The sequence below is a fragment of the Indicator indicator genome, chromosome 36, assembly GCF_027791375.1.
Source record: "Indicator indicator isolate 239-I01 chromosome 36, UM_Iind_1.1, whole genome shotgun sequence".
NCBI classification, from domain to species: Eukaryota; Metazoa; Chordata; class Aves; order Piciformes; family Indicatoridae; genus Indicator; species Indicator indicator.
The window spans coordinates 2,712,572-2,738,758 of NC_072045.1; the positions used below are offsets into that span (position 1 = coordinate 2,712,572).

The following is a 26,187-nucleotide window of genomic DNA, read 5'->3' on the forward strand; positions in this document are numbered from 1 at the left end:
CCCCGGCCCCGCTGCCGGAGCCGCCGGAGCCGCCGGACTTTGGCCCCGCTGGCAGCGGAGAGGCAGCGCCCTTAAAGCGCCAGAAGCAGCCGGGGGGAAGGTCCCGGGGGATGTAAGCAGGACCTGAATGCGACCATCTCCATCCCAGGATCTTTGCTGATCCCCTGAGCAGCCCCAGCGGCGCTGGGGGCTGTGCTGTGGGGATAGAACCACTCCAGAAGAGGTTTGAAAGCTCAGGCAATGGGGGGTCGGTGGTTTTCCTTCCCCCACAATCAACCCAGGAAACCTGAAGTCCTTGGAAGAGCCAGGAGGAAGACACAGCTCTTCAGATCTGAGAGAGGAAGAGCAAGGAGCAAAGCAGATGAAAGGCACCGGCTCAGCCCTGCCTTCAGGAATGGATTGGAGCCAGCAGAGCAGTAGCTTCCAGCTCTCTGTGTCCAGCTGGGAGCCCAGCGCTGCCCACACCTCCTCCTCTCATGCTCTCTGCAAAACACTTGGGCAGCTGAGGGTGATGGGATCCAGAGCAGCCCTGCAGGGAAGGACTGGTGGGTGAGAAGCTGGAGATGAGCCAGCACTGGGCACCCACAGCCTGGACTGCATCAGAAGCAGTGTGGCCAGAGATGGAGAGAGGGGATCCTGCTCCTCTGCTCTGCTGAGACCTCACCTGCAGTGCTGTGCCCAGATGTGGGGCCCTCAACGCAAGAAGGAGATAGAACTGATGGGGAGGGTCCAGAGGAGGCCACAAAGATGATCAGAGGGCTGCAGAACCTCCCCTGTTCAGCCTGGAGAAGGGAAGGCTCCAGGGAGACCCTAGAGCAGCCTTCCAGTAGCTGGAGGGGCTCCAGGAGAGCCGGGCAGAGGCTGCTTCCAAGGGCAGGCAGCAGCAGGACAAGGGGCAAGGGATTGAGAGTGGAGCAGGGGAGATCCAGCTTGGACATCAGGAAGAAGTTCTGCACCCTGGGGGTGCTGGAACACTGGAGCAGGTTGCCCAGGGAGGTGGTGGAGGCAGGGGGGTTGGACTGGCTAAACTTTGGGGGTCCCTTCCAGCTGGATGCATTTTGTGATTCTATGATTTACCTCCCCTGGGCACCACCACTCCAGAGCTGGGCACACTTGGGACTCCCTCCTGGTGCTTAGCAGCCCCCCAGCAGAGCTGCTCCACCTTTCCCCCTCCTCACAGCCCCTTCCCAGATGTGCTGCTACGTCACCTCACTCTTTTGCCCTCTTGCTTCAGAGTTCAGGGCTGAGTCAGCAGCTCTGCGCTTTGCCCTGGGCTTGTCCATGGCTTCTCCATGGAGGAGGAACTCAGCTGCACCCTGTGTGTGTCAGCACCCAGCTGGCTCAGCACCACTGAGGGAATGCTCACGAGGGGACGCTCAAGGGGAGCAAAGCTGAGAGCAAGGAGGGCTCAGTCCTGGGGCTTTGCAGCTGAGAAGCCACCCAGCAGCCAGCCCTTTGTGGAGGAGATGCACAAACAGCAGCTGGCACCCTGGGAAAGAAAAAGGGGGTGGGAGGGAGAGGGCTGGGCTGGTCTCTTCTCCCACGGACCAAGGGATAGGAGAAGAGGAAATGACCTTAAGTTGCCCCAGAACAGGTAGAGGTTTATCATAGAATCAACCAGGTTGGAAAAGACCTCAGAGATCATCAGTCACCCAGCACCTCAGGACTAACCAAACCCTGGCTTCAGTGCCACATCCAAGCCTTTTCTGAACACCTCCAGGGATGGGGACTCCACCACCTCCCTGGGCAGCACATTCCAGGGCCAATTCCCTTTTCTGGGAAGAACTTCCTCCTCACCTTGAGCCTAAACTTCCGCTGGCACAGCTTGAGACTGTGTCCTCTTGTTCTGCTGCTGCTTGCCTGGGAGAAGAGCCCAACCCCCACCTGGCTACAACCTCCCTGCAGGGAGTTGTAGAGAGCAATGAGGTCTCCCCTGAGCCTCCTCTTCTCCAGGCTGAACACCCCCAGCTCCCTCAGCCTCTCCTCACAGGGCTGTGCTCCAGACCTCTCCCCAGCCTCATTGCCCTTCTCTGGACACCTTCCAGCATCTCAATGTCCTTCTTAAACTGAGGAGCCCAGAACTGGACACAACTCAAGGTGTGGCCTACCCAGAGCTGAGTACAGGGCAGGATGATTTCCCTGCTCCTGCTGGCCCCACTAGTGCTGGTGCAGGCCAGGATGCCATTGGCCTTCTTGGCCCCCTGGGAAGACAGGAGAAGAACCTTCTTGACTGGAAGGGTTGTCAAGGCCTGGCCCAGGCTGCCCAGGGAGGTGGTTGGATCCCCATCCCTGGAGGGCTTTCAAAGCCATGGAGAGGTGGTGCTGAGCTGGCAGTGCTGGGTTAGACTCAATGATCTTAAAGGTCTCCTCCACCCAAACCAACTCCATGATTCTGTGTTGCAGCTGCTCAGTGCAGGTGGGGTGCAAGGTGCTGACTCCTCCTGATGCTGCTCAGAGCAAAGCCCTCCTAAAGTTCCAAAAGGCTTTTTATTGACCCTCTGTGGTTAAGTTAACAACAGAGAACCACAGCCCCAGGAGGTGGAGTGGGAAACAAAGACAATGCAAAAGAAACCAAGCCACCCACGCAAGCCCCTCACAGCCACCCTCAATTTGTCTCCTGTAACCTGTTTGGAAGCAAAGAGATCTCCAGCAGCCTCCCAGCCTACAGCCCCCCCCAGCAAGACCCCTCCCCTTCCACAAGGCCAAGGCTGGAAGCTAAGGAAGAAATGACTTTTATTGTATTTACAGACTGGAGGATGCAAGTTGGTGCCTTTAGAGAGGTTCTCCTGACAGCAAAATCCAAAGGGCCTTGGCTAAGCTGTGCTGGAAGGCTTGGCCCTTCCTCACCCCCAGCCACAAAGTGTGAGCAAGGCTCCTGCTTCCCTGGGAAGCTGAGGGTGAGGTTAGTGTTCAGGAAACCAAGAGGCTGCTGCCTCTGGAGGTGAAGGAGGCTCCCTGTGCCCCTCAGCCACACTCCACCCTGAGCCACAACTCTTCCACAGGGCAGAGGTAAAAGCAGGAGGCAGTGGTGAAGGTCAGGCTTCACTTGAGGCTTCACAGCAGCAGCCAGAACCCAGTTCCTCAGGGAGCAACCAAGAGCCTGACTGAGCAACAGGCCCCAACAGCTGGGGCTGAGCCAGTCCCTTGTTGTAATTCAAAATGAAACCCAAACAAAGCCCAGAGCAGCACAAACTGGAGGGGATCTGAGCAGAGGATCTGCTGCTGGGGTAAAAAAAAAAAAATAAAAAATCATGGGTTCCTCAGGAGATGGCACTGAGCTAAGGCCAAATGAGGTCCCTGAAGTGTCCCCAGTGGTATCTTTGGTGCTTCCTTTCCACTAGCACCATGTCAAGATCTCCCTTCTCCTCTCTGAGCATCACCCAGGCTTTGCCAGGCCATGTTTGTGGTGACCCTGGAGTGTGTTGTGATGTGAGGGCTTCTTGCTGGCCTCTCTCCTGGGTGGGAGGTGGTCTTGTGGCTTCCAGAAGGTTGTCACAAGATGAGCAAAGAAAGAGAATGGTGATGGAGCTTGGGAACATCTCACAGCAAAACAACAACTGGATTGAAAAAGACTTCTTTGTTGTGTTTTTTTTCTTCCCCCCTCCAAAGCAGCCTCAGTAGTAAGGTCTCCTTGGGTTGTTCTGTGGGGAATAAGCAGGAGAGAATGAATCACAGTGGTTTGTCCTGGCAGAACAGTCAGCATCTGAGCTTCAGGAGCTGCAAAAGCCCCAAAACCTGGCAGCTGAGATGGAGAAACCTCAGCTCTGCCCACCAAGCACTCACAAGTGGAGCTCACCCAGCCTGGCCTTGAACACCTCCAGGGAGGAGACATCCACAGCCTCCCTGGGCAACCTGCTGCTCACCCTCACTGTCAAGGATTCCTTCCTAATCCCCAGTCTCAGTCTGCCCTCCTCAAGCTGAGAGCTTTAGAGCATAAGCTGAAGAACCTGAGCCACCACTTTTTGCCCCAACAGATCTCCCAGGTCTGCCAGCTCTGCCAGCAGTCTCCCAGACTCTTCTCCAACCATGCTGCCCAGCTACACACTCTATTAGTAAGTGTCTGCAGGTAGCAGTGAACTTCTAACTCTCTGGAAGACCCTACCCAAGGCTCCTCCTCACAGCTACTAAGTGCAGAGTATGCAGTGAGGCAGCCAGGAGCATCTGCTGGGTAAGGGCTGTGTAAGCCAGGGGCAGCCCTGCTGGGGGGCCTCACAGCCAGGGGTGGTTCAGAGAACCCCAGCCTGGGGTGGGTGGGAAGGGACCCTCAAAGCTCACCCAGTCCAACCCCCCTGCAGCCAGCAGGGACATCCCCAAGCAGAGCAGGCTCCTCAGAGCCCAGACAAGCTGAGCTGGGATGGCTCCAGGGAGGGGACAGCCACTGTGTCACCTGAGGGTCTCCTGTCACTCAGAGCCAGCCCAACCCCCCTTCCAGTCTCCATCTCCCCTCTCCCAGCTCAGATCTCTTGCTCCTCCTCCTGGCACTCCCAGCCCTTGTCCAAAGTCCCTCCCCAGCTCTCCTGGAGCCCCCTTCAGGTGCTGGAGGGCTGCCCTAAGGCCTCCCTGGAGCCTTCTGTCCTGCAGGCTGCTGGCCTGGCCCTGTGCAGCAGCAGTGGCCCGGGGCTGGGGGCTGTGCCTCACCAGGGGGTTGGGGCGGAAGCGGTAGGCCAGCATCATGCGCTTGCGGAAGGCTTCGTACTCATCATCCTCCTTGGTCAGCTCCGCGGGGCGGTCGATGCCAAAGCCAGCTCCATCCACAGACGTGGTCCCTCTGGGTGGGAACAAGCAGGGAGTCAGGGAATTGGCTTGCTTGGGAGAGAGCTCTCAGATCACTGAGCCCAAGCCGTGCCCCAGCGCTGCCCTCAGCACCACCTTCCCGCAGCTCTGAAGCCCCTCTGGGGCTGGAGGCTCCACCACTGCCCTGGGCAGCCTGGGCCAGGCCTTCACAACCCTTCCAGGCAAGAAGTCTCTTCTAATGTCCAAGCTAAACCTTCCCTGGGGCAACTTGAAGCCATTTCTCCTCATCTTACCACTTGATCCTTGTGAGAAGAGTCCAACCCCCACCTGGCTGCAGCCTCCTCTCAGGATGCTGCAGAGAGCAATGAGGTCTCCCCTCAGCCTCCAGGCTGAACACCCCCAGCTCCCTCAGCTGCTCCTCCCCAGCCCTGTTCTCCAGACTCTTCCCCAGCTTCCTTGCCCTTCTCTGGACCTTCTCCAGCCTCTCAGTGTCCTTCTTGGAGTGAGTGCCCCAAAACTGAGCCCAGGATTCCAGGTGTGGCCTCCCCAGTGCTGAGTCCCTGCCCTGCCCTGAGTCCCTGCTGATCCTCTGAGCCAAGCATTGGGGAAGCTTCTCCTGCTCCCCACAAGCACCTTGCTGCCTGCTGTGGGCAGAGCTGAGGAGCCTAGTCCTGGGGAGCAGCAGGCAGCAGCCCCCAGAGCTGCCTGAGGGCAGAGAGCTGAGCTCACCCCCAGCAGCTCCCTGCCTCTGGATGCTGCTGGAAGCAGCAGAGTCAACATCCACTCGCTTAACCTTTTCCAGCTGCAGCCCAGCTCCACTCTGGGTGCTCCCTGCTGACTGGTGCTGACTGGCAGGCTGACCTTTGGCAGCCAAAGCCTGGATGTGTTCCTCAGGCTGGCTGGAGGCACATGGAGCTGTTAGACAAGGAGCTGCCTCCCATTCCTTCACTCCAGTGCAGCCAACCCCCTCCCACCCACACTGGCACCTTCTCATCCACTCCAAGAACATCAGAAGAGTTTGGGTGGGGAGGGATCTTTAAAGGTCATCAACTCAGAGAGTCACAGAACTCTTTAGGCTGGAGAAGACCTTTTAAGATCCCTGAGCCCAACCATTAACCCTCCACTGCCAGGTCAGGTCCACTGCTACCCCATGCCCCTCAGCACCACATCTCCACAGCTTTTCAAGCCCTCCAGGGAAGAGGATTCAAGCACTGCCCTGGGCAGCCTGGGCCAGGCCTTGACAGCCCTCTCCAGGAAGAGATTGTTCCTCCTGTCCAACCTAAACCAAGGCTCCCCTGCCATGCCACCTGGCATCACCTCTGTGCTCACCCCAGGAGACACCCAGCAGGCCGCCAGGGTGAGCAGGGACACCTTCAACCAGACCAGAGAGTGGAGCCAAAGTTAAATCCCAGCCCTTGTGAAGCCTGTAGAAGAGAAGGCTCCAGGGGGGCCTCAAAGCTGCCTTCCAATAGTGGAAGAGATCCCCCAGGAAGGCTGCAGAAGGACTTTTGCTGAGGGTGTCTAGAGCCAGGCCAAGGAGGAATGGTTTGGAGCTGAGGAAGAAGTTCTTCAGTGTGAGGGTGGTGAGGCTCTGGCACAGGCTGCCCAGGGAGGCTGTGGATGGCTCTTCCCTGGGGGTGTTCAAGGCCAGGCTGGATGAGGCCTGAAGCAACCAAATCTAAGCTGAGGGGTGTCCCTGCCCATGGCAGGGGGTTGGAGGAGATGACCTCTGAGGTCCCTTCCAACCTGAGCCATTCTGTGACTCCTCAGCCCTGGCAGGGACAGCAGCTGCTTGCCCTTTGCTCTTTGCCAGCCTTGCTGCTTCATCACAGCAGCCTTTTACCACAGCACTGCTCTGACCCAGCAAGCAGGAGAGCCAGAGAGCTCTTGGTGAGGGGCAGGAGAGCTCTGGAGGGAGCCTCTCTCTTTGTTCACTACAAACCCTGGTTCTTAAGCAGGCTCCAAGACTGAAAAACAATTCAGAGCCACTTCCCATCCCCAGTATTTGGTTGTGAAGCTCAGCATATGTTACCAGCAGCTGAGCCACCTAAAAGGAGCTGCTCTATTTTTGGGTAGAGCTCTCAGAAAGCTGCTTTTGGGCTTTTTTTTTTTTTTTTTTTTCTCCTTTTTGCTAGACACAAAAGTGAAATCAGAGAAAGTTTAGTGCAGGAGAAGTGACGTCAGGCCAGCTGCAGGCTCACACCCAAAGCTCTCTGAGCTGGCCTGAAGCAGCCCTCAAAACACAGGGCTGGCAGCAGCAGGCACTGATGGAGCTCCTGATGCTCAAGGCTTGTCCTTTAATGCTTGTATCAACTCAGGCCTTTGAAGACTTTGGCTTAATCCTCACATGCCCTGGGAGAGGTGAGCAGCAGACAGGGATTAGCTGCAGTGTAAAGATGGAGAAAGTGGGGAGAAGGCAGCTCCCTGCTGAACAAACCATGCAGATGAACTCTAGGCTCAGCTCACATTGAGTCACCAACCCAGACCTTGCAGGGGAGGGGGGGAAGGGAACCCCAGGTGAAGCAGAAACCACTTTCCCCACCCCCACCTTCTGTTGTGATGATTCCATGCTCTGCTCAAGTGATGAATTGCAGCCACACTCCCTGCAGCTGCTTCCAGCAGCCCAGGTAGAGAAGGAGCATCATCAATTACCAGCCCAGGAGGAAAGGACTCAAATCAATAGAAGACCTCTGCTTACTTGCTGACTGGGTTCTTAATCCCCTGCCCATCTGAGCCAAGGCCATCACCTTCCTTCCAGCCCATCTTCATCAGCATTTGGTAGCCAATGTTCTCCACAGTCAGTTTGAACTCCTTGTACTCAGAATAGTCTGGCTCCCGTCCTTCCTGCAGGGACAGAGAGGTGCTGGGGGGGGGAGGCTGGCTCTGACCTACCCTGGGGGGCAGAGGAAGGGAAAACCAACCCAGCTTCAGCTACCCAAAGTGGGGATGGTCCTGGCCACAGCCCTGCTTCAGCTACCCAAAGCTGGGATGGGTCCTGGCCACAATCCAGCTTTAGGGATCCAAAGTTTGGATGGTCCTGGCCACAGCCCTGCTTGAGGTACCCAAAGCTGGGATGGGTCCTGGCCACAATCCAGCTTTAGGGATCCAAAGTTTGGATGGTCCTGGCCACAGCCCTGCTTGAGGTACCCAAAGCTGGGATGGTCCTGGCCAGCAACCCAACTTTAGCTACTCAAACTTTGGATGGTCCTGGCCAACTAGCAGGGTTTTTGGATTCCAGTTCTGCAGCAGCACAGAGAATAGGTCAAAGGAGGACTGGATGGGACCTTCAACAACTTGGTTTAGTGGGAGGTGTCCCTACCCATGGCAGGAGGTTGGGAGTAGATGACTTTTAAGGTTCCTTCCAGCCCAAACCATTCCATGATGGCAGAGGGCTGGGCAGTGCTGTAACAGTCTGCAGGAAGCAAGGAATGCTGCTGGGGGATTAAGCTGAGAAATAATCAGCTCCTGAATGTGAAAGTTGCTCAGTGGATCAAAGTTTCAGATCCAGTCCCTCCTGAAGCCAGGAGCCCAGGGGACACCAGACCCCACACTGCTCACAGGAAAGCACCAGGAGGGCTGTGCCAGCATCCACAGGTTCTGCAGTTTAGGAAGTGCTGGCAGGTATCAAAGTGCTCTGCTGAGGCTCTGGAGGGTTTCTATTTTTCACTTCACTGCAATCATCTGGATAAGAACTCAGATTTGCCTTGCTTGGCATCAGCAACCTCTCCTGGAGAAGGGGAGCAGCAAAGGGTGGGTGGGCTCAGAGCCTTGTCCCCAAGCCCCCCCAGGCACTGCCCCCAGGGGCTGGTCTCTCACTCTTCTACAAAGAACAAAAACCTAAAGCCCTGTGTCCTCCAGAAGGAAGGCAGCTCCCAGAGCAGGGCCAGGAGCAGCTCAAGGCTGCAGAGCAGCCCTGGATCCCCTCCCCCTCCCTGCTGTGGGCCCAGTCTGAGGCACTGCCACCACCCTCTGAAGTCTCTGCTGCTTCACCTTCAGTGCCTTGAATGTCTCCATGAACTTCTCCAGCTCATCAGGTGGAAGGAAGTCTCCAATGAAGTGCTTCCCTCTGCCCATCTGAGTCAGCTGCTCAGCCCACTCTGCCCAAGACACAGAAGAGAGAAGCAGCAATGAGGCAACGCTCACAGCCTTGGGGCTTCAGCAGGGTCCTGAAGCACGAAGCCCTCCTGGCACCAAAGGAGGCACAGAGCAGTGAGAAGTGACCCTCAGCTCCCCTTCCAGCCTCAGAAACCTCTGAGGATCTCTGTCTGGGCAGCAGAGGCAGCCCCGAGCCTGGCAGCTGCCCACCCACCTCGGGTCTTGTCCATCTCCATGCGGCGCAGTTGGTGCTCCCAGGTGCCCAGCTCGCTGTCCACCTCCTCGTCGCTGTCGTAGCCGTGCTGGTGCTGCTGGATGGCCTTCTCCCACATCATCTGCATCTCCTGCATGGCCCTCTTGTGCTTCATGATCATGTCATACATCTGCTGCATCTGGGGGGGCAAGGAGGCAGCCCCGTGGGCAGGCAGCAGAGCTCTGTGGTGCCCGCCCCAGGGCGGCTGCAGATGGCAGCAGGCAGTGCCAGGGCTGCACCCCAGCACCTCACTTCTCCCAGGAGAGCCCCAGGAGCTGCTTCCTCCACCACAGACACTTGGAGCTCAATGTGGGGACTGCTAATGCCAAACATCAGCTTCAGGTTTGCACCAAGCCAGCTCCCCTCTCCCCAGAGCTCCAACTCAGCTTCTTCCTGCTGCTGGAGGAATCTTCTCGGAGGAAGATTACTGAAGGAAGATTCCTCCAGCAGCAGGAAGAAGCTGAGTGGACCTCTGGCAGCAGAAGTGACCCAACAGACCTTATAGATACAGGGGTTTGGTTTGGCAGGGCAGCAGCTGGCTGGCTGAATCCATCCCCCCAAAGCCCTCTGCTCTTTCTGCTGGCTGCAGCTCCCCCAGGAGGTTTATTTGTAGGCCACTGGGAAAGTTCCTTTGCTGCCTCCAGCTCCATCCTCCCACCTGACCCAGCCATGCTGCACCACCAGGTGAAGGCAGAAGTCCTCTCAGGGGACCTTACCTCCTGCTGCTCCTTCAGCTGTTTCTTCTGGGCATCAGAGAGCTCTGTCACCCCCACCAGCCCAACTGGCTTCCCTTTTTCATAACCAAGACCCTTGAGGTCCTGAACTGTAACAAGCACAGGTTACAACACTTAAAAAACAATCCAAGAGAGATGCTGAGACCACAGAAACCACATCTGAAGGCCCCCACATGATGCTTTACACTCATCTCAGGGTTCTAAGCATTGAGAAAGTTCCAAGAACAGCCCTGGTAGAACTCAGGAGCAGGAAAGCCACAGGGTCACATCTCCTTCACCAGCCAGCCCAGGGAACTCCCTCACCATGGTTCAAGGCTCTGCCTGTAGCATGGAATCATAGAGGGGGTTGGAAGGGACCTCAAAGACCATCCAGCTCCAACCCCCTGCCATGGGCAGGGACACCTCCACCAGCCCAGGCTGCTCAAGGCCTCATCCAGCCTAGCCTTGAACACCTCCAGGCTTGGAGCCTCCAAAAAAAGGAGGAAGAGAGAAACAGAAGCACTGCTGAGGCTGCAAAAAGGAGTTCCCCATGGAGGCTGCCTGCAGACCTGGTTGAGCTCTGTGGAACAGGGCTGGCAGCTCCCCCCTGAAGCTCCTCAGAGCCCAGATCCCAACACTTAAATGCTGAGGGGACTAAGAGCCACCCCACAAGGGCACTTGGGAGCAGGTCACATTTTGCAGTACAAGGAGGAGGATTTCTTCCTAATGCCTGCAAACCTCCTGCATTGGGATGGAAGTCCAGGCTCCAGTGAAACTGATGCTCCATTAATTATTCATTATCTATTAATTATGAAGCCTGATAATAATAGGATCATTGTTCATGACACCAAACGTCTACACAGCAATGCTAATGAAGCCCCAGGGGTCAGCTCCTTTCCTCCTCTCCACACTCAGGGCAATTCATTTGAGCTCTCTCACCTCCCCTCCTTTCCCTTCCTGCCATTCCAGGATTCCTTACCTCCAGCCTCCCCAGGAGAGGAGGGGGAAGCAGCACAACCCCCTCCCCCCCACCTCAGCTCCAGCTGTCTGCACACTCCACACCAGGACTCAACTCTGCAGGAAGAGTTATGTAAAGCACTGCAAGAGGTGTTCCAAGAGGAGGGAAAGGAAGGAGCAGGCTCAGGGCTGGGATGGGCACCTGCAGCTCCCAAGAAATCAGAATAAATAGGAAAATCCATCCCTTTATTAGTGCTAAAGAGCTCCATTTATGCCTTGGGAGAGCATGGAGGCACCACACCTACCCCCAACAAATGTGATGTGAGACTGAGGCAATTCAGCAGCAGGCACAAATTCACCTCCTGGCTGAGGGCATGGGAAAAGCTTTCTCTGAAAGCACTGAGGAAGACTCTGCCCTTCACAGAGGTCAGCAGCTTGCTGGCTTCACTCTGAGCTGCATAAACACCCAGGCTAAGAGCCAGGCAGTGCTCTGGAGGCCCCACCAGCTGGTGGCTTGCCAGCATATAGAAGGCAGCACCTTAAAGGAGAAAGGTGAGGCTTGGAGCATCCCCTTTGAGTTCCCAGAAAGCAAACTGCTGCTGCTCTTTGTGCTGCTTTGGCTGCCTCAGCTGCTCCCTTGCAGGCTTTCTGCTGAGGGATGCTCAAAAGTCACTGCAGGAATTTAGCTCTGGGGGGGAGGTATTTGGCCTGAAATTGTGACAATAGAGGCAAAGAGCTGAGAGAAAAAGCAAAGCTCCACCTCAAGCCCCCAGGTGCAGATGGAAAAGTCTGGTCAGAAATGACATCAGCCCAGGAATTTGCATGGAATTAGGTAGGAAATCAGCTGCTGCCAGGGGGCTAGCAGCAGGCACACTCTGCAGAAGGTAAGGAGCAGCTTCTCAGCCTCCTGTTCAGCAGGAGCAGGCCTGGGAAAAATCCATTGATTTCTTCTTTTTTATTTTTTTTTTCCCCTGGAATGACATCAGCTCTGCCTAGAGGGTTAATGGTGCAGTCTGTCTGCAGCATTGGCAGAAAACTACCTGAAGGTTTATCCGTTTCCCACACACCCCAAGAGGAGCTTGGAAGCAGAGAGTGTCCTTTAAGGACAGCAGAAGCCCCTCTACAGAAGTGCCTCTTTTTTGCTTCCTAGTCTGAAGATCTTCTTCAGCTAAAACTAATCCCAGCATGGAGGGGTGGGAAGGAGCCTCTGGAGCTCACCCAGTCCAACCCCCCTGTTCCAGGAGCACAATGCCCAGGGGGGTTTGGAAGCTCTCCACACAAGGAGACTCCACAACCTCTCTGGGCAGCCTGCTGCAGGCCTCCAGCAGCCTCACACCAAAGAGGTTTCTCCTCCTGGCCTCCAGTTTGTGCCCAGTGCCCCTTGCCCTGTCCCTGGGCACCACAAGGGTCTGGCCTCAGCCTCTTGCCCCCCACCCTTCAGCTCTTGCTGGACACTGATCAGATCCCCTCTGGGGCTGCTATTCTCCAGACTCTCAGCCTCTGCTCCTCACAGAGCTGCTCCAGGCCCCTCAGCATCTTTGGAGCCTCTGCTGGATTCTCTCCAGCAGTTCCCTGTCTCTCTTGAACTGGGGAGCCCAGAACTGGACCCAGTCCTCCAGATGTGGCCTCAGCAGAGCAGAGGGGGAAAAGAACCTCCCTTGACTTGCTGGCCACACTCTTCTCCAGGCACCTGATTTTTTCTTAATGCAAATCAATTTTAATCAGCCCCAAACTAACTCAATAAGAGGGTTCAGAAGATCCTAATGACAGCCTGTAATTAGCCCAGAGTTCACTAATTACTCTGCTCTCAGCTCAGTCTCTGCAGTACAGATGCAGCTCAGTGTTTTGCTACCAACACCTTCAAGAGGAGTTTTGTTCCTGTCCTACAATGCTCAACTTCTCTGCATGACTCTGATTTATTACTAGAAGCAGACAGGGGGGAGAAAAAAAACCCCAAAACACAAAAAAAAAAAAAAAAAAAAAAACCCTACCCAGAACAATCCTCTGCTAATTCCCAAAGGATTGTGGAGGATAAAGGTCCCAAAAGCACTTTGTGCAATTGCAGCCTTCCCCAGGAGCAAGGCTGGGATCTGGAATTCTCTCCACCTGTCAGGTTGGAGATGTTCATTCTCAAAAAGGGATTAGAGCATCTGAAGAGAACAAGGAAGAAGAATCCTTCCCCCTGCAGAGCATTAGCAGGGCATTAATGGTTGATTTGTTCTGCCTGGCAAATTGTTTGCTGTCCTTTTCTTCCACTTGACACAAAGCCCTGTGGAACGTGAGCCAGCCTGGCCCTGCCTCAGGAAGGGAGGCTGCAAGAGCCAGGGGAGACTTCAGCAGGGAGCCTGCTGGAATGAGCACAGGGAACCCCCCCCAGCCCCCCACCACTGCAGCAGGAGGCAGTGAGAAGCAACCTGATGCTTGTTTTGATAGCAGCTGCCCAGCTTCAGCCCTGCCTGCAAGGAGAGAAGCAGAGCTGCAGAGGGACAACAGCCAGGAGAGGCTTCTGCAGCCACCTCCTGCCTCACTCTGAGCAGCAGCTCAAGGTCAGAGGAAGCTGTTTAAGCTCCTGTCCTGCCTTGCACATGTGAGATGTGGAGCCAAGACTTCTGGAGAGGGCTGTGGTCAGGAGGTGGAGTTGCAGAGGAGTTCTCCTCAGCTACACCTCAAGTGCTGGATGAGGAGCTCCAGCCAGAGCTGACCTGAGCACTGCGAGTTCCTCCTGAGGGTAAGGGAACTGCCTTGGGGAACAGCTGCTCCCCATTTAGCCTTCTGATGGCTTAGGGATGGAAGTTCTGCCCAGGGATTTGATCCCACCACAGGGAATGAGCACAGCTCAGCCTTGGATATTTGTTTCCTGACAGCCTCTCTTCCTCAAGTGAAAATAACCCTGAAGAATGGAGAGGCTGAGGCTGTAATGAGCTGGAGCACAGCAGGGTTTTAGAGATAGCTGGAGAAGGATCAGATCCAATCCCTGGTGTCAGTCACACAAAGTGGTTCATCTGAGCTTCCACACAGGGCAGAGTGAGCTTGCTAGGTCTAGCTGAGAGGCAGGGGGCTGGCAACCAAGGGGATGACAGCAGGAGAGGAGGCTGGCTGGGGCTTGGCCTCACACAGGCAGCTGAGCAAGGCAGAAGGCACTGCCCAGGAAAACCAGTTATCCCAGGACAGGCCCCAGCCCCATAGCCCAGTTATCCCAGGACAGGCCCCAGCCCCATAGCCCAGTTATCCCAGGACAGGCCCCAGCCCCATAGCCCAGTTATCCCAGGACAGGCCCCAGCCCCATAGCCCAGTTATCCCAGGACAGGCCCCAGCCCCATAGCTCAGTTGCCCCAGCCCAGCCCCCTCACTGCCCAGTTACCCCAGCACAGCCCCCCTCGCTGCCCAGTTACCCCAGCACAGCCCCCCTCGCTGCCCAGTTACCCCAGCACAGCCCCCCTCACTGCCCAGTTACCCCAGCACAGCCCCCTCACTGCCCAGTTACCCCAGCACAGCCCCCTCACTGCTCAGTTACCCCAGCACAGCCCCCTCACTGCCCAGTTACCCCAGCACAGCCCCCTCACTGCCCAGTTACCCCAGCACAGCCCCCCTCGCTGCCCAGTTACCCCAGCACAGCCCCCCTCGCTGCCCAGTTACCCCAGCACAGCCCCCCTCCCTGCCCAGTTACCCCAGCACAGCCCCCCTCGCTGCCCAGTTACCCCAGCACAGCCCCCTCACTGCCCAGTTACCCCAGCACAGCCCCCCTCGCTGCCCAGTTACCCCAGCACAGCCCCCCTCCCTGCCCAGTTACCCCAGCACAGCCCCCCTCGCTGCCCAGTTACCCCAGCACAGCCCCCTCACTGCCCAGTTACCCCAGCACAGCCCCCCTCGCTGCCCAGTTACCCCAGCACAGCCCCCCTCCCTGCCCAGTTACCCCAGCACAGCCCCCCTCGCTGCCCAGTTACCCCAGCACAGCCCCCCTCGCTGCCCAGTTACCCCAGCACAGCCCCCCTCACTGCCCAGTTACCCCAGCACAGCCCCCCTCGCTGCCCAGTTACCCCAGCACAGCCCCCCTCGCTGCCCAGTTACCCCAGCACAGCCCCCCTCGCTGCCCAGTTACCCCAGCACAGCCCCCCTCGCTGCCCAGTTACCCCAGCACAGCCCCCCTCACTGCCCAGTTACCCCAGCACAGCCCCCCTCGCTGCCCAGTTACCCCAGCACAGCCCCCCTCACTGCCCAGTTACCCCAGCACAGCCCCCCTCACTGCCCAGTTACCCCAGCACAGCCCCCTCGCTGCCCAGTTACCCCAGCACAGCCCCCCTCACTGCCCAGTTACCCCAGCCCAGCCCCCCTCGCTGCCCAGTTACCCCAGCCCAGCCCCCCTCGCTGCCCAGTTACCCCAGCCCAGCCCCCTCACTGCCCAGTTACCCCAGCCCAGCCCCCCTCGCTGCCCAGTTACCCCAGCCCAGCCCCCCTCGCTGCCCAGTTACCCCAGCACAGCCCCCTCACTGCCCAGTTACCCCAGCACAGCCCCCCTCACTGCCCAGTTACCCCAGCACAGCCCCCCTCGCTGCCCAGTTACCCCAGCACAGCCCCCCTCACTGCCCAGTTACCCCAGCACAGCCCCCTCACTGCCCAGTTACCCCAGCACAGCCCCCCTCACTGCCCAGTTACCCCAGCACAGCCCCCTCACTGCTCAGTTACCCCAGCACAGCCCCCTCACTGCCCAGTTACCCCAGCACAGCCCCCTCACTGCCCAGTTACCCCAGCACAGCCCCCCTCGCTGCCCAGTTACCCCAGCACAGCCCCCCTCCCTGCCCAGTTACCCCAGCACAGCCCCCCTCGCTGCCCAGTTACCCCAGCACAGCCCCCCTCCCTGCCCAGTTACCCCAGCACAGCCCCCCTCCCTGCCCAGTTACCCCAGCACAGCCCCCTCACTGCCCAGTTACCCCAGCACAGCCCCCCTCGCTGCCCAGTTACCCCAGCACAGCCCCCCTCCCTGCCCAGTTACCCCAGCACAGCCCCCCTCGCTGCCCAGTTACCCCAGCACAGCCCCCCTCACTGCCCAGTTACCCCAGCACAGCCCCCCTCACTGCCCAGTTACCCCAGCACAGCCCCCTCACTGCCCAGTTACCCCAGCACAGCCCCCCTCCCTGCCCAGTTACCCCAGCACAGCCCCCTCACTGCCCAGTTACCCCAGCACAGCCCCCCTCGCTGCCCAGTTACCCCAGCACAGCCCCCCTCCCTGCCCAGTTACCCCAGCACAGCCCCCCTCGCTGCCCAGTTACCCCAGCACAGCCCCCCTCCCTGCCCAGTTACCCCAGCACAGCCCCCTCCCTGCCCAGTTACCCCAGCACAGCCCCCTCACTGCCCAGTTACCCCAGCACAGCCCCCCTCGCTGCCCAGTTACCCCAGCACAGCCCCCCTCCCTGCCCAGTTACCCCAGCACAGCCCCCTCGCTGCCCAGTTACCCCAGCACAGCCCCCTCGCTGCCCAGTTACCCCAGCACAGCCCCCCTCACCTGAAAGAGGGGAGGGAGAATCCAGCTGCTGGACAAGCTGAGGGAGGGGCAGCTCCACTTTGTCCTCCTCTGGCCCCCACCTGCTCTTCCTCTTCTTTTTCGTGGTGCCTGCAGCAGTGGCTGTGGCTCCTGTGGCTGCTGTGGCTGCAGCTGTTTGCTCAGGGGGGGTCGTGGAGGATGCTGAGGGGGAGGGCAAGGGCAGGGCTGAGGGCACAGGCAAGGGCAGAGGCAGGGGTGGGGGAATGGGCACGGGCAGGTGCACAGCTGCAGGGGAGGGAAGAGGCAGAGGCAAAGAGGGGCAGAGAGGTGATGGGGATGCCTCAGGGCTGCTCTTCCTTTTCAGGCTGGGCTCCCCAGCCAGGGGGGCACACACTGAGCTGCTCTTGGCCTTCCGGAACTCCTCCAGCTTCTGCCTGTAGTATTTGTAGCCTTTGCTGTGGGGTTCGTGCAAAAACCTGCCGGGAGAGAGGGCAGAGGGAGGGCTGAGCGGCGGCAGCTGCGTGCCGGGCAGCAGAGTTCGCTCAGGGCCTTCCCTGCCGAGCGCTGCCGGAGCCTTCCCGGCGCTGCCCTGCTCAGCAGCGCCGCCCCCTGGCCGTGTGCCCGCGGTGCAGGCTCCCAGCCCTCTGCCGGGGCAGGCTGCAAGCCCTGGCAGCAGGAAGCTCATCCCTGGCCGAGCCACAGCTGGTTCCGGTGCCAGAGGAACCTCGCTGGGCTCAGCAGGGTCCTGCCCCAGCCTTCACAGAACGGTTTGGGGTGGAAAAGCCCTTCCAGGGCACCCACTCCAACCATTCTCTAACCACCGAGGCTGGGGCTGAACCATGGCCCTCAGCACCACAGCTCTGGGGCTCTGAAACCCCTCCAGGGATGGGGATTCAGTCACCTCCCTGGGCAGCCTGGGACAGGCTTTGAGAGCCCTTCCAGGGAAGAAGTTTCTTCTAATGTCCAACCTAAACCTCCCCCGGGGCAACCTGAGGCCATTTCCTCTTGTCCCTTCACTTGTTGCTTGGAAGAGACCAACCCCCAGCTGCCTCCACCCTCCTTTCAGGGAGCTGTTGAGAACCAGAAGGTCTCCCCTCAGCCTCCTTTTCTCCAGGCTGCACAACCCCAGTTCAGTGCCTTGCAGAACACGTTGGGAACACTGCAAGGACTCCACAGCAGGTTGGGTTTCACTTGCTGCAGCTCAGAGGAAAACAAGCATCCAGCTCTGCCCAAAGAAACTGCTCCCAAGGCCTCCATTCAAGCTGGGGTTGACATTACCAGGCTGGTTAATTACACCATAACTGCTCCTGCTGCTCCCTCAGACACAAACCCCACATCACTCTATTTGCTTCCAGAAATAAGGATTTGTGACCTTTTGGGTACAATAAAGAACTCCTGAAGTCTCTGTGGGAAGAACATGAACAGCTCCCAACCTACCAGCCAGGGAAAGGAAAGCAACACAGCCCTGAGCCCTGCCTGCTGCTAACCCCTAACCTTACCCTCCTGGGGCTCACTCCAGGTTAAACACCCCACAGAATCCTGCCTCCTCCCACGGGGTGCTGAGACACTGCAACAGGCTGCCGAGGGAGGCTGAGGATACTCCTCCCTCCCTGGAGGTGTTCCAGGCCAGGCTGGATGAGGCCTTGAGCAGCCTGGGCTGGCGGGAGGTGTCCCTGCCCATGGCAAGGGGTTGGAGCTGGATGATCTTTGAGCTCCCTTCCAACCCAACCCATTCTATGGTTCTATCAATCTCCTTTGCAGGTCCAGCTGGACCCCTGCTGTCCCTCTCCTCAGGACACTACCTGTTCCCAGGAGAAAACCTAAGAGGTGAGAGGCTTTTGCCATCTGTGGCTGCCCAGGCAAACACCAGCAGCTCTCTGGTTGCTTTTAAAATTCATTAAAGGCAGTCTTGATCCCTCAACAACAGCACCAGGGGTTGCTTCAGGAGCTGACAGAGGGCAGGATGGGGCCCTCCCTATGACAAACCTGGTGCAATCCCACCAGGAGCAGAGTGTTTAAGTTGGCCCTGCTCAGCTGGGACCTCAGGGGTGTTTTCAAGTCACTAATGAAGCAGCTCAGCTGTTAGCACATCTGGTTAATGGCATCCACAACACAGGCAGCACCCCCAGAGGGTCAAGAGGCAGCCAATTAAATGCCAAAGTCTCAGCAACCAAACAAGGCTTGGGGGAGCCTCTGCCTCCCTGCCCAGGAGCAGACCAAGAGCTGCAACACAAAAGCTGGATGAGACCAAAGGGAGGCATCCAACAGCTGGCAGCAAGCACTGGAGAGAACAATTCACAGCTGAAAGGCTGAACAAGAGACTGCAAAGGGGGAGCTGGTGGTGGACCTGTACCTCAGCAGGAGAAGAGCAACCCAGGAAATTCAGCAGAATGGGGACCCACAGCACAGCCCCAGGGGAAAGGTTACAACTGTCCCAGTATGTAGCCAAAGAAAGCAGGTGAAGAGGGACTGGAGGTGTAAATTCCTCCTGGGGAAAGCACAGAATGGTAGGGGGTTGGAAAGGACCTCTGGAGCTCACCCCCTCCAACCCCTCAGCTCCAGCAGGGCACCCCCAGCAGCTTGCCCAGGAGCACAATGGCCAGGGGGGGTTGGAAGCTCTCCACACAAGGAGACTCCACAACCTCTCTGGGCAGCTGCTGCAGGCCTCCAGCACCCTCACAACAGAGAAGTTTCTCTTCCTGTTCAGATGGAACCTCCTTGGCTCCAGTTTGTGCCCCTTGGCCCTTGTCCTGTCCCTGGGCAGCACTAAGCAGAGTCTGGCCCCAGCCTCTTGCCCCCCACAGCTCCTTTAGCTCTTGCTGAGCATTGCTCAGCTCCCCTCTGGGGCTGCTCTTCTCCAGGCTCTCAGCCCCAGGGCTCTCAGCCTTTGCTCCTCACAGAGCTGTCCCAGTCCCTTCATCATCCTCACAGCCTCTGTTGGACTCTCTCCAGTATTTCCCTGTCTCAAACTGGGAAGCCCAGAACTGGCCCCAACACTGCAGGTGTAGCCTCAGCAGGGCAGAGCAGAGGGAGATGAGAACCTCCCTTGACCTGCTGGCCACCCTCTCCTGCTTTCCTCCTGACACCAACCAAACCTCTCCCTCTCTGTGCCTCCAACACTGCCCAGCAGGAGGACATGAGAGCATCACTGCCCTGCAGCTGCACAAACCTTCCAGTGCAGCCTGGCCACAGCTTGCTGAGCCCTTCCCCCTTCCCCCCCAGCCAGTTCCCCTCCTCCGCCAGGCTCTGCTGAGCAGCAGAGGCTCTGCCTTTACCTGAAAGCTGGGTTCTCTCTGGCATTCTGCAGGGCAATAGCTTCCACCTGGGGCCCCCCGTCGGCGATGAACCTGGCCAGGGCCTCCGCAGAGGTCTTGGTCTCTTCGTCGTCTGGGGGTGAAACTTTAAGCAGGCTGTCAGTACTGGGCCCAACTCACACAAGCAACAGTCAAAGCCTATCTGTTCTAAGGACCCCAAGAGCAGAATAAGGGCAGAAGGGGGAGGTTGAGTTGGTTTGTGAGCAATGTGAACGCAGCAGTCCAAAAAAAAAAACCAAAAAAAACCAAAAAAAAAAAAAAAAAAAACCAGCCCCCAAACCCTGAGGAGTTGAGAGCACAGAGCAGGACATTGAGCAAGGGCTGGACACAGGGGGGGTGCCCCTGCAGCACAGCAGCTGCCTCTGGGGCAGGGACAGCACACCAGCCAAACCCAGCTTTTGCCTCCCAAAGTGGACGCTCAGTCACTCCCCAGCCAGAGGCAGCTTGGTTCTCCCCCAGAGGTTCACACCTCAGCACTTGCAATCACCTCCACTTGAGGGCTTTGCCACCAAGGAGGATGTTTGAGGCCTCCAAAGAAGTAGAAAATATTGCTCTGCACTCCCACTTAGAGAACCACAGAATGGTTAGGGCTGGAGGGGACCTCAAGGCTCACCCAGTCCCAACCCCCCTGCCCTGGATCACCACCTCACACAGGATCAGGTTGCTCAGAGCCACATCCAGCCTGGCCTTGAACCCCTCAGGGATGGAGCTTCTACCACTTGTGCCCTCCTGCCACCCCTCTCTGCTGGCTGCTTTAGGGGAGGGCTGAGGGACAAAGGCAAAGTTCACACAGGGAAGTCCCAAAGCTCAGAAGGAAGAAGTGGCTCCTGCAAGCCTTCACCCAAGGGCAGGGAGCAGGCTCTGAGCATTCCTGTTCCACACAGTTATTGATAAGGAGCCAGGCAAATGTCTTATTGACCACCTGAGATGCCAGCTGCTACCTGTACCAGTGAGCTGGCACAGGGGCAGGGGAGATGTTGAGAAGCCATGGCCAAGTCACAACTTTTCCTTGCTTCACTGTTCCACACCTGGAAAGTGTGGGAACCCTGCTCAGCCTCCCAGGAGTCAGCTGCTGGTCCTGCAGGCTGTTAAACCATGATGGGAGCTGGCAGCTCCTCAGCTGAATTGCACCAAGGCTCCTTTCCACCTTGCTGAGTGATTCCCCAGGGCCACACAGCAGCTCTGGGCCTGGGGCTGGACTGGAGGCTCTCAGTGCCTGGCCCTCACCTCCTGTCCCACAGCTACCCAGGCCCCAGAGCTCACAGCAGCTGCCTGCAGGCACTTCAACCCCCTGGGCCACTTCCCCACCTGAGCACAGCCCCTCATGTGCAAGGGTTTGTGTGCCAAGCAGAGAGGGACAGCTGCAGGCACAGAAGTGGCAGCAGGAGTGGGGATTCAGCTCAGCAAACCAACCCCTGCCACTCAGAACAAACCAAAAAGAACACCTGAGAAGAAGCACTTTGCCTGAATGCACTCTGAGGGCTGAAACACCTCCCAGAACACCTCCAGTGCAGAAACATTGGAGTTCACTTGGAGAACTTTGGAGAAATAGAAGGAAAGTCTCTTTAAGAGCCTCCCATGCATGGCCCAGCACGTTGTGGGCTTGGGGAACAAGCACTGGGGCACAAGTTTTTGCTTGGTGCCACCCCCAAGGAGGCTTGGAGCCACCTCATCTCCTTCCACTGAAGAGATTTTCATTGACAGGCAGCACCTTGACAGCCAAATCCACTCCAGCCACTCCCAGGCCAGCCTCAAGCAGTTCCAGAGTGAGGAAGTCCAACTGCACCTAATTCATGTTCTCCACAGCCCCCAGCCTTAATGAATTACCTTTCTGAGATGAGGATGTCTGAGAACTTTGGTTCTCCTTTCTTATCTCTGCCACTTTCTTTCTGTAGTAAAGGAATTCTCTGCTGTTCTTATCATGCAAAAACCTAGGGTGGAGATGGAGGGGGGGAAAAAAGGAGTTAAAAACAGGCAACAGCAAGGACCCAAGCACTGCTCCTCAAGACCAAAACATCCAACACAGGACATCACCCACTGCAAGTTTTTCCTCCTATTCAGATGCAACCTCCTGGGTGCCAGTTTGTGCCCAGTGCCCTTTGTCCTGTCCCTGGGCACCACTGAGCAGAGTCTGGCCCCAGCCTCTTTGCCCCCCACAGCTCCTTTAGCTCTTGCTGAGCATTGCTCAGACCCCCTTTGGAGCTGCTCCCCTCTCTCCAGGCTCAGCCTTTGCTCCTCACAGAGCTGCCCCAAGCCCCTCAGCATCTTCCCAGCCTCCCCTGGACTCTCTCCAGCAGGTCCCTGTCCCTCTTGAACTGGGGAGCTCACAACTGGCCCCAGTATTTCAGCTGTGGCCTCAGTAGGGCCACACAGATCTGCCAAGCTGTTCCTAACTCCTGCTGCCCTTTCTCCTCAGCACCACCACAGCATCACCTTCTGCCTCACTTTTCCTCCCAGCATACAACAAGAGACTCAGAGATTGTTTTGAGCTGGAGAAATCACTTGACACAAAGCTCAAACCCCTCTAAACCAGAATTAAACTGAACTCCAAGCCCCAGGAAGTGCCAGAGGAGCCCAGGCTGTGCTGAGGGAGGGCAGAGTGGGCAGCACAGCTGGCAAAAGCTGGGTTATCCTTGGGAGTCCTCCACAGCAGATTTGAGCTGGAAAATTACCCACACAAGGCTCAAACTCCTCCAAACCATAATTTAAAGCAGCCCCCAAGCCCCAAGAAGAGCCAGGGGAACCCAGGCTGAGCTGGGGGAGGGCAGAGTGGGCAGCACAGCTGGCAGCAGCTGGGTTGTCCTTGTGGTCCTCCATAGTAGGTTTGAGCTGGAAAAAAAATCACTTCACACCAAGCTCAGATCCCTCCAAACCATCATCAGCCCAGCCCCAGGGAGTGCCAGGGGAGCCCAGGCTGAGCTGGGGCAGGGCAGAGTGCACAGCACACTTGGCAAAAGCTGTGGTCCTCCACAGTAGGTTTGAGCTGCAAAAATCACTTCACCCAAGGCTCAAACCCCTCCAAACCAGCACTCCACCAAACTCCAAGCCCCAGGGAGTGCCAGGGGAGCCCAGGCTGAGCTGGGGGAGGGCAGGGTGAGCAGCAGACTCACGCAAAAGCTGGGTTATCCTTGTAGTCCTCCATTGCAAGCTTCTCTAGGGCTGGGCCCCCTTCAGCCACGAACCTGGCCAGCTTTTCCACCACCTGTCGGGTCTCCAGGTCCTCTGGGGGTAAAACTTTAAGCAGGCTGTCAGTACTGGGGTTCAACTCACACACCAAACAGTCACAGGGACATTACTTCTACAGACCCACGGCGGCAGACAAAAGTAGAAGGGGGAATGGGAAGAGAAAGGATGAAATGGGGGATCCAGCCTTGGCCAGCTGAGCACATCACAGCCCCTAGCTTCCCCTCAGCATTTGCTCTAGAACATTCCAACCAGGAAAAGCCCAAAGGTTTGGATCACCACAGTTCAGGCTGCAGCCTGATTGCAAGAGAGTTTGAAAGGAGGCTGCAGGGAGGGGGGGGCTGGTCTCCTCTCCTTAGGATCAGGGGATAGGAGGAGAGGAAATGGCCTGAAACTGTGCCAGGGGAGGGTTAGGTTGGAGATGAGGAACAATTTCTTTGCTGCAAGAGTGGTCAGGGATTGGAAGAGGCTGCCAGGGAGGTGGTGGAGTCCCCAGCCCTGCAGCTGTAGCCATGGTGGTGTTAGGCTGCTGGTTGGACTCCATCTTCGAGGCCTTTCCAACCCAACCAATTCCAGGATTCTCTGATGTGCCTCTGCTGGTTCTGCTGCACACAGAACCACAGGGAGGAGCAGGAGTTTGGGTTTAACAAGCACATTACTCACTCAAGATGCCAGATTGCAGACCCAAGGCATGGCTCTGTACCCAGCTAAGGGAGAGACAGCTGGAGCCAGAACCCAAAAAGCAGAATTCTTCTGATCAACCAACCAAGCTCCACCAAGAGCAGGACATTTCTTCTCCACACATTATTTCCTCAGAGATTTAGAGATTGCTCAAGAGCTTGCCTTGATAATCCAGAGAAAACAAAACTTCCTGGGCTCCAAACAGACCTGGCTTGACCATGGGGAGTCACCCAGCTGAAGGCAGGCTGGGGCAGGAACATCTCCCAGCACTCAGTCCTCAGTGCTTCTGATGAAGCTCTGGAGGGGTCCCTCAGAATTATTTGGTGTCATTTAGACCTCAGTGTTTTTCATTAAGCTTTTGAGGGGTCCCCCAGCATTAATTGCCCCCCCAGCTCCCTCCCCCCCAATTAACTGGTGTCAGAATGCAGAAATCCACACACAGGATCTGTGCTAAGAATATTCACAGCACAAAGCAAAAACTCCCACCCAGCCCTGCACTGGGGACAAGGACTGAGGGAATCCTCAGTTAAAGCAGCTGTACAGCCCCAAAGGAGCTAGAAGCAGGTGCCACCTACCTTTGATTTCCAACCACTGCTCATAATCCTCCTCCTCATCCTCATCTGGTGACTGGAAGACGCTGAGGCGGTTAGCCACAGGGCTCTGTTTGGAGTGGGAGTAGTTCTTGGCCTGCTGCAGCATGCTGCTGAGGACCTGACCTGGCCTCTTCCCAAACAGCAAAGGTTTCTTCCCCACATGTGGTGCAGAAGCATTTGTTGAGTGGTTAGTGGAACTTGGGGGAGGTTCTTCAGGAAGGGGAAAAAAAAAAAAAAGAAAAAAAAGAAAAAAAAGAAGGGTAAAGGATTTCTGTGCACCCTGAGCTGGTTTAATCCCAGGCTACAATCAACGCAGAGCTGCAACAGGTTGTTAGTGGCAGAGTAAGTTAAAGGCAATGACAGCTCAGAGGTGTCATGGCTTGGAGATGGCCTCCAATTGCACCAGGGGGGAGTTAGGTTGGATAGGAGGAAAAATTTCTTCACTCAAAGGGTTCTCCAACACTGGAACAGGCTGCCCAGGGAGGTGAGGGAGTCCCCATCCCTGCAGGGGTTCAAGAAATGCATGGACAGGGAAGCTGGGGACATGGTGTAGTGGCCATGGTGGTGTTGGGTTGATGGTTGGACTCCACCTCAAAGCTGTTTTCCAATTCTTTGACTTTCACAGAGGGAGAATTAAGCCAGAAGGGAGATGTTTGGCTTTACAGCACCTCTGGAGGGCAAGAGGACAAACCTCCCTGTTGCAGCTCAGCCTCTAACCCCCATTCCAAAGGGGTCCCCATTGCTCTAGACTTTACTCCTCCTGGTAACAACTCTCAGCAGTGCCTAGTGAACACCCCTAGAGGCAGCTCACAGAGAGCTGGTACCACACCAGGAGAAGGAAGCCCTCCTGTGGCTTCAGAAGTCGACCTACCAGGAGCTGACTTTTCCTTCTGCAGCTTGAGAAACTGCTGGAGGAAACTGCCATCGTTCACAAACTTGTTGGAAACACAGCCTTCACCCTCAGAGCCGTCCTCTCTGAGGAGGTAAAGAAGAGTAGGTGATAGTCCTCATCATCCTCCCCCACCCCCTCCTCCTCCACATGCACTGATTCTTAACAGGAATCAAGTGAGCACCAAAATCTCACTCATCTGACACCAACAAGAACCTCAAGACTTGTTCAGCTCACTGCTTATGGCCTTTCCCCACACTCTCCTCCTGGCCTCTTTACTGAAATAATTTCTAGTTGCTCTGTTCCACTGCCCTGCTTCCAAGAAACCCAGGCAGGAATTTAACTGGAGAACTGTGCCAGCTCTTAGGAGCCACAATTAAAACAGAGGTAACAAACCAGAAGTGCAACAATCCCCTTCTGAAAAAAAAAAAAATACTGCTGCTAGCACTTATCTGTTCTCATCAGTATCTGGCTAGATCAATCAGGGTGCAACCAAATTAACCTTAACTTAATTAATTTCAGCTTTCTCAGTATTTATGCCTCCAGAGCACTGCCAAGCTCCTCTCTTCAGTTTCATTTCCCAAATCGGCCTGTTCTCTACCAGGAACCTCCCACCTATGTCCCCCCATAATTCCCACATACTCTCCAAGTAGAGGGAGCTGCTGGATGCTCAGGGAATTCTGCCTCGCTTGCTGCTCCAGTCTCGCCTCGATTTCTCTCTTTTTCTGCGCTATTAGCTCCTCTTGGTGACGAATATTCACGTTGGTCTTGGCCGATTTTGGTTGCGTGATCCCAAACCACCGGCTCTCTTTCCCTAGAGGAAAAGGGTGGTGGTGAAAATTCACATCGAGCCGTTCCACACCGCCCCGAGCCCCGCACCGATGCCTCGAGCCCCCCCGCCCCGGCTTCCCTCCCCGGCCCGGCGGACGGGGAGCAGAGGAGAGGCCGCTGGGCCGGGTAAACCGCCGCCCGCCGCTCCACAGCCGGCTGCCAGGCCCCGGGCGAGGCGGTGAGGGCTAGTCGGTGACCCGGGGCTCGGCGGGACCAGCCGTACCTGGCGCATCCCTGGGGTTGTCCATTTTGGAGTTCCCGTCCCACAATGCACCGCGGGCTGCAGGGCGGACGGAGCAGGCGGCTCCGCCGCAGAGACCTCTGGGAGATGTAGTCCGGCGGCACGGAGCTCGGCCTCCTCCTCACGCCTCTCGCCGCAGCGAGGGCTACTCAGGGGCAGTCAGACCGGGACGCTTCCGTGAGACGTGTGCTGCTGCCGCGCTCTTTCCCCAGCTCCTCTCCTGC

General features: G+C 57.1%; 1 protein-coding gene across 1 annotated transcript; it reads right to left on the bottom strand.

The window, feature by feature from the left end:
* Positions 1–3,265: 3,265 nt before the first annotated feature.
* Positions 3,266–25,976, bottom strand: SUGP1 (SURP and G-patch domain containing 1). Its single transcript, XM_054396234.1, has 15 exons — positions 25,946–25,976; positions 25,530–25,705; positions 24,874–24,973; positions 23,985–24,212; positions 22,656–22,779; positions 21,373–21,476; positions 19,507–19,630; positions 16,515–16,707; positions 16,253–16,409; positions 9,799–9,905; positions 9,044–9,221; positions 8,725–8,831; positions 7,433–7,578; positions 4,639–4,768; positions 3,266–3,641 (listed from the first exon to the last, which is right to left on the bottom strand). The coding sequence occupies exons 1-15, from the start codon at positions 25,968–25,970 to the stop codon at positions 3,615–3,617; spliced, it is 1,926 nt and encodes a 641-aa protein (XP_054252209.1). The 5' UTR covers positions 25,971–25,976; the 3' UTR covers positions 3,266–3,614.
* Positions 25,977–26,187: the final 211 nt, after the last annotated feature.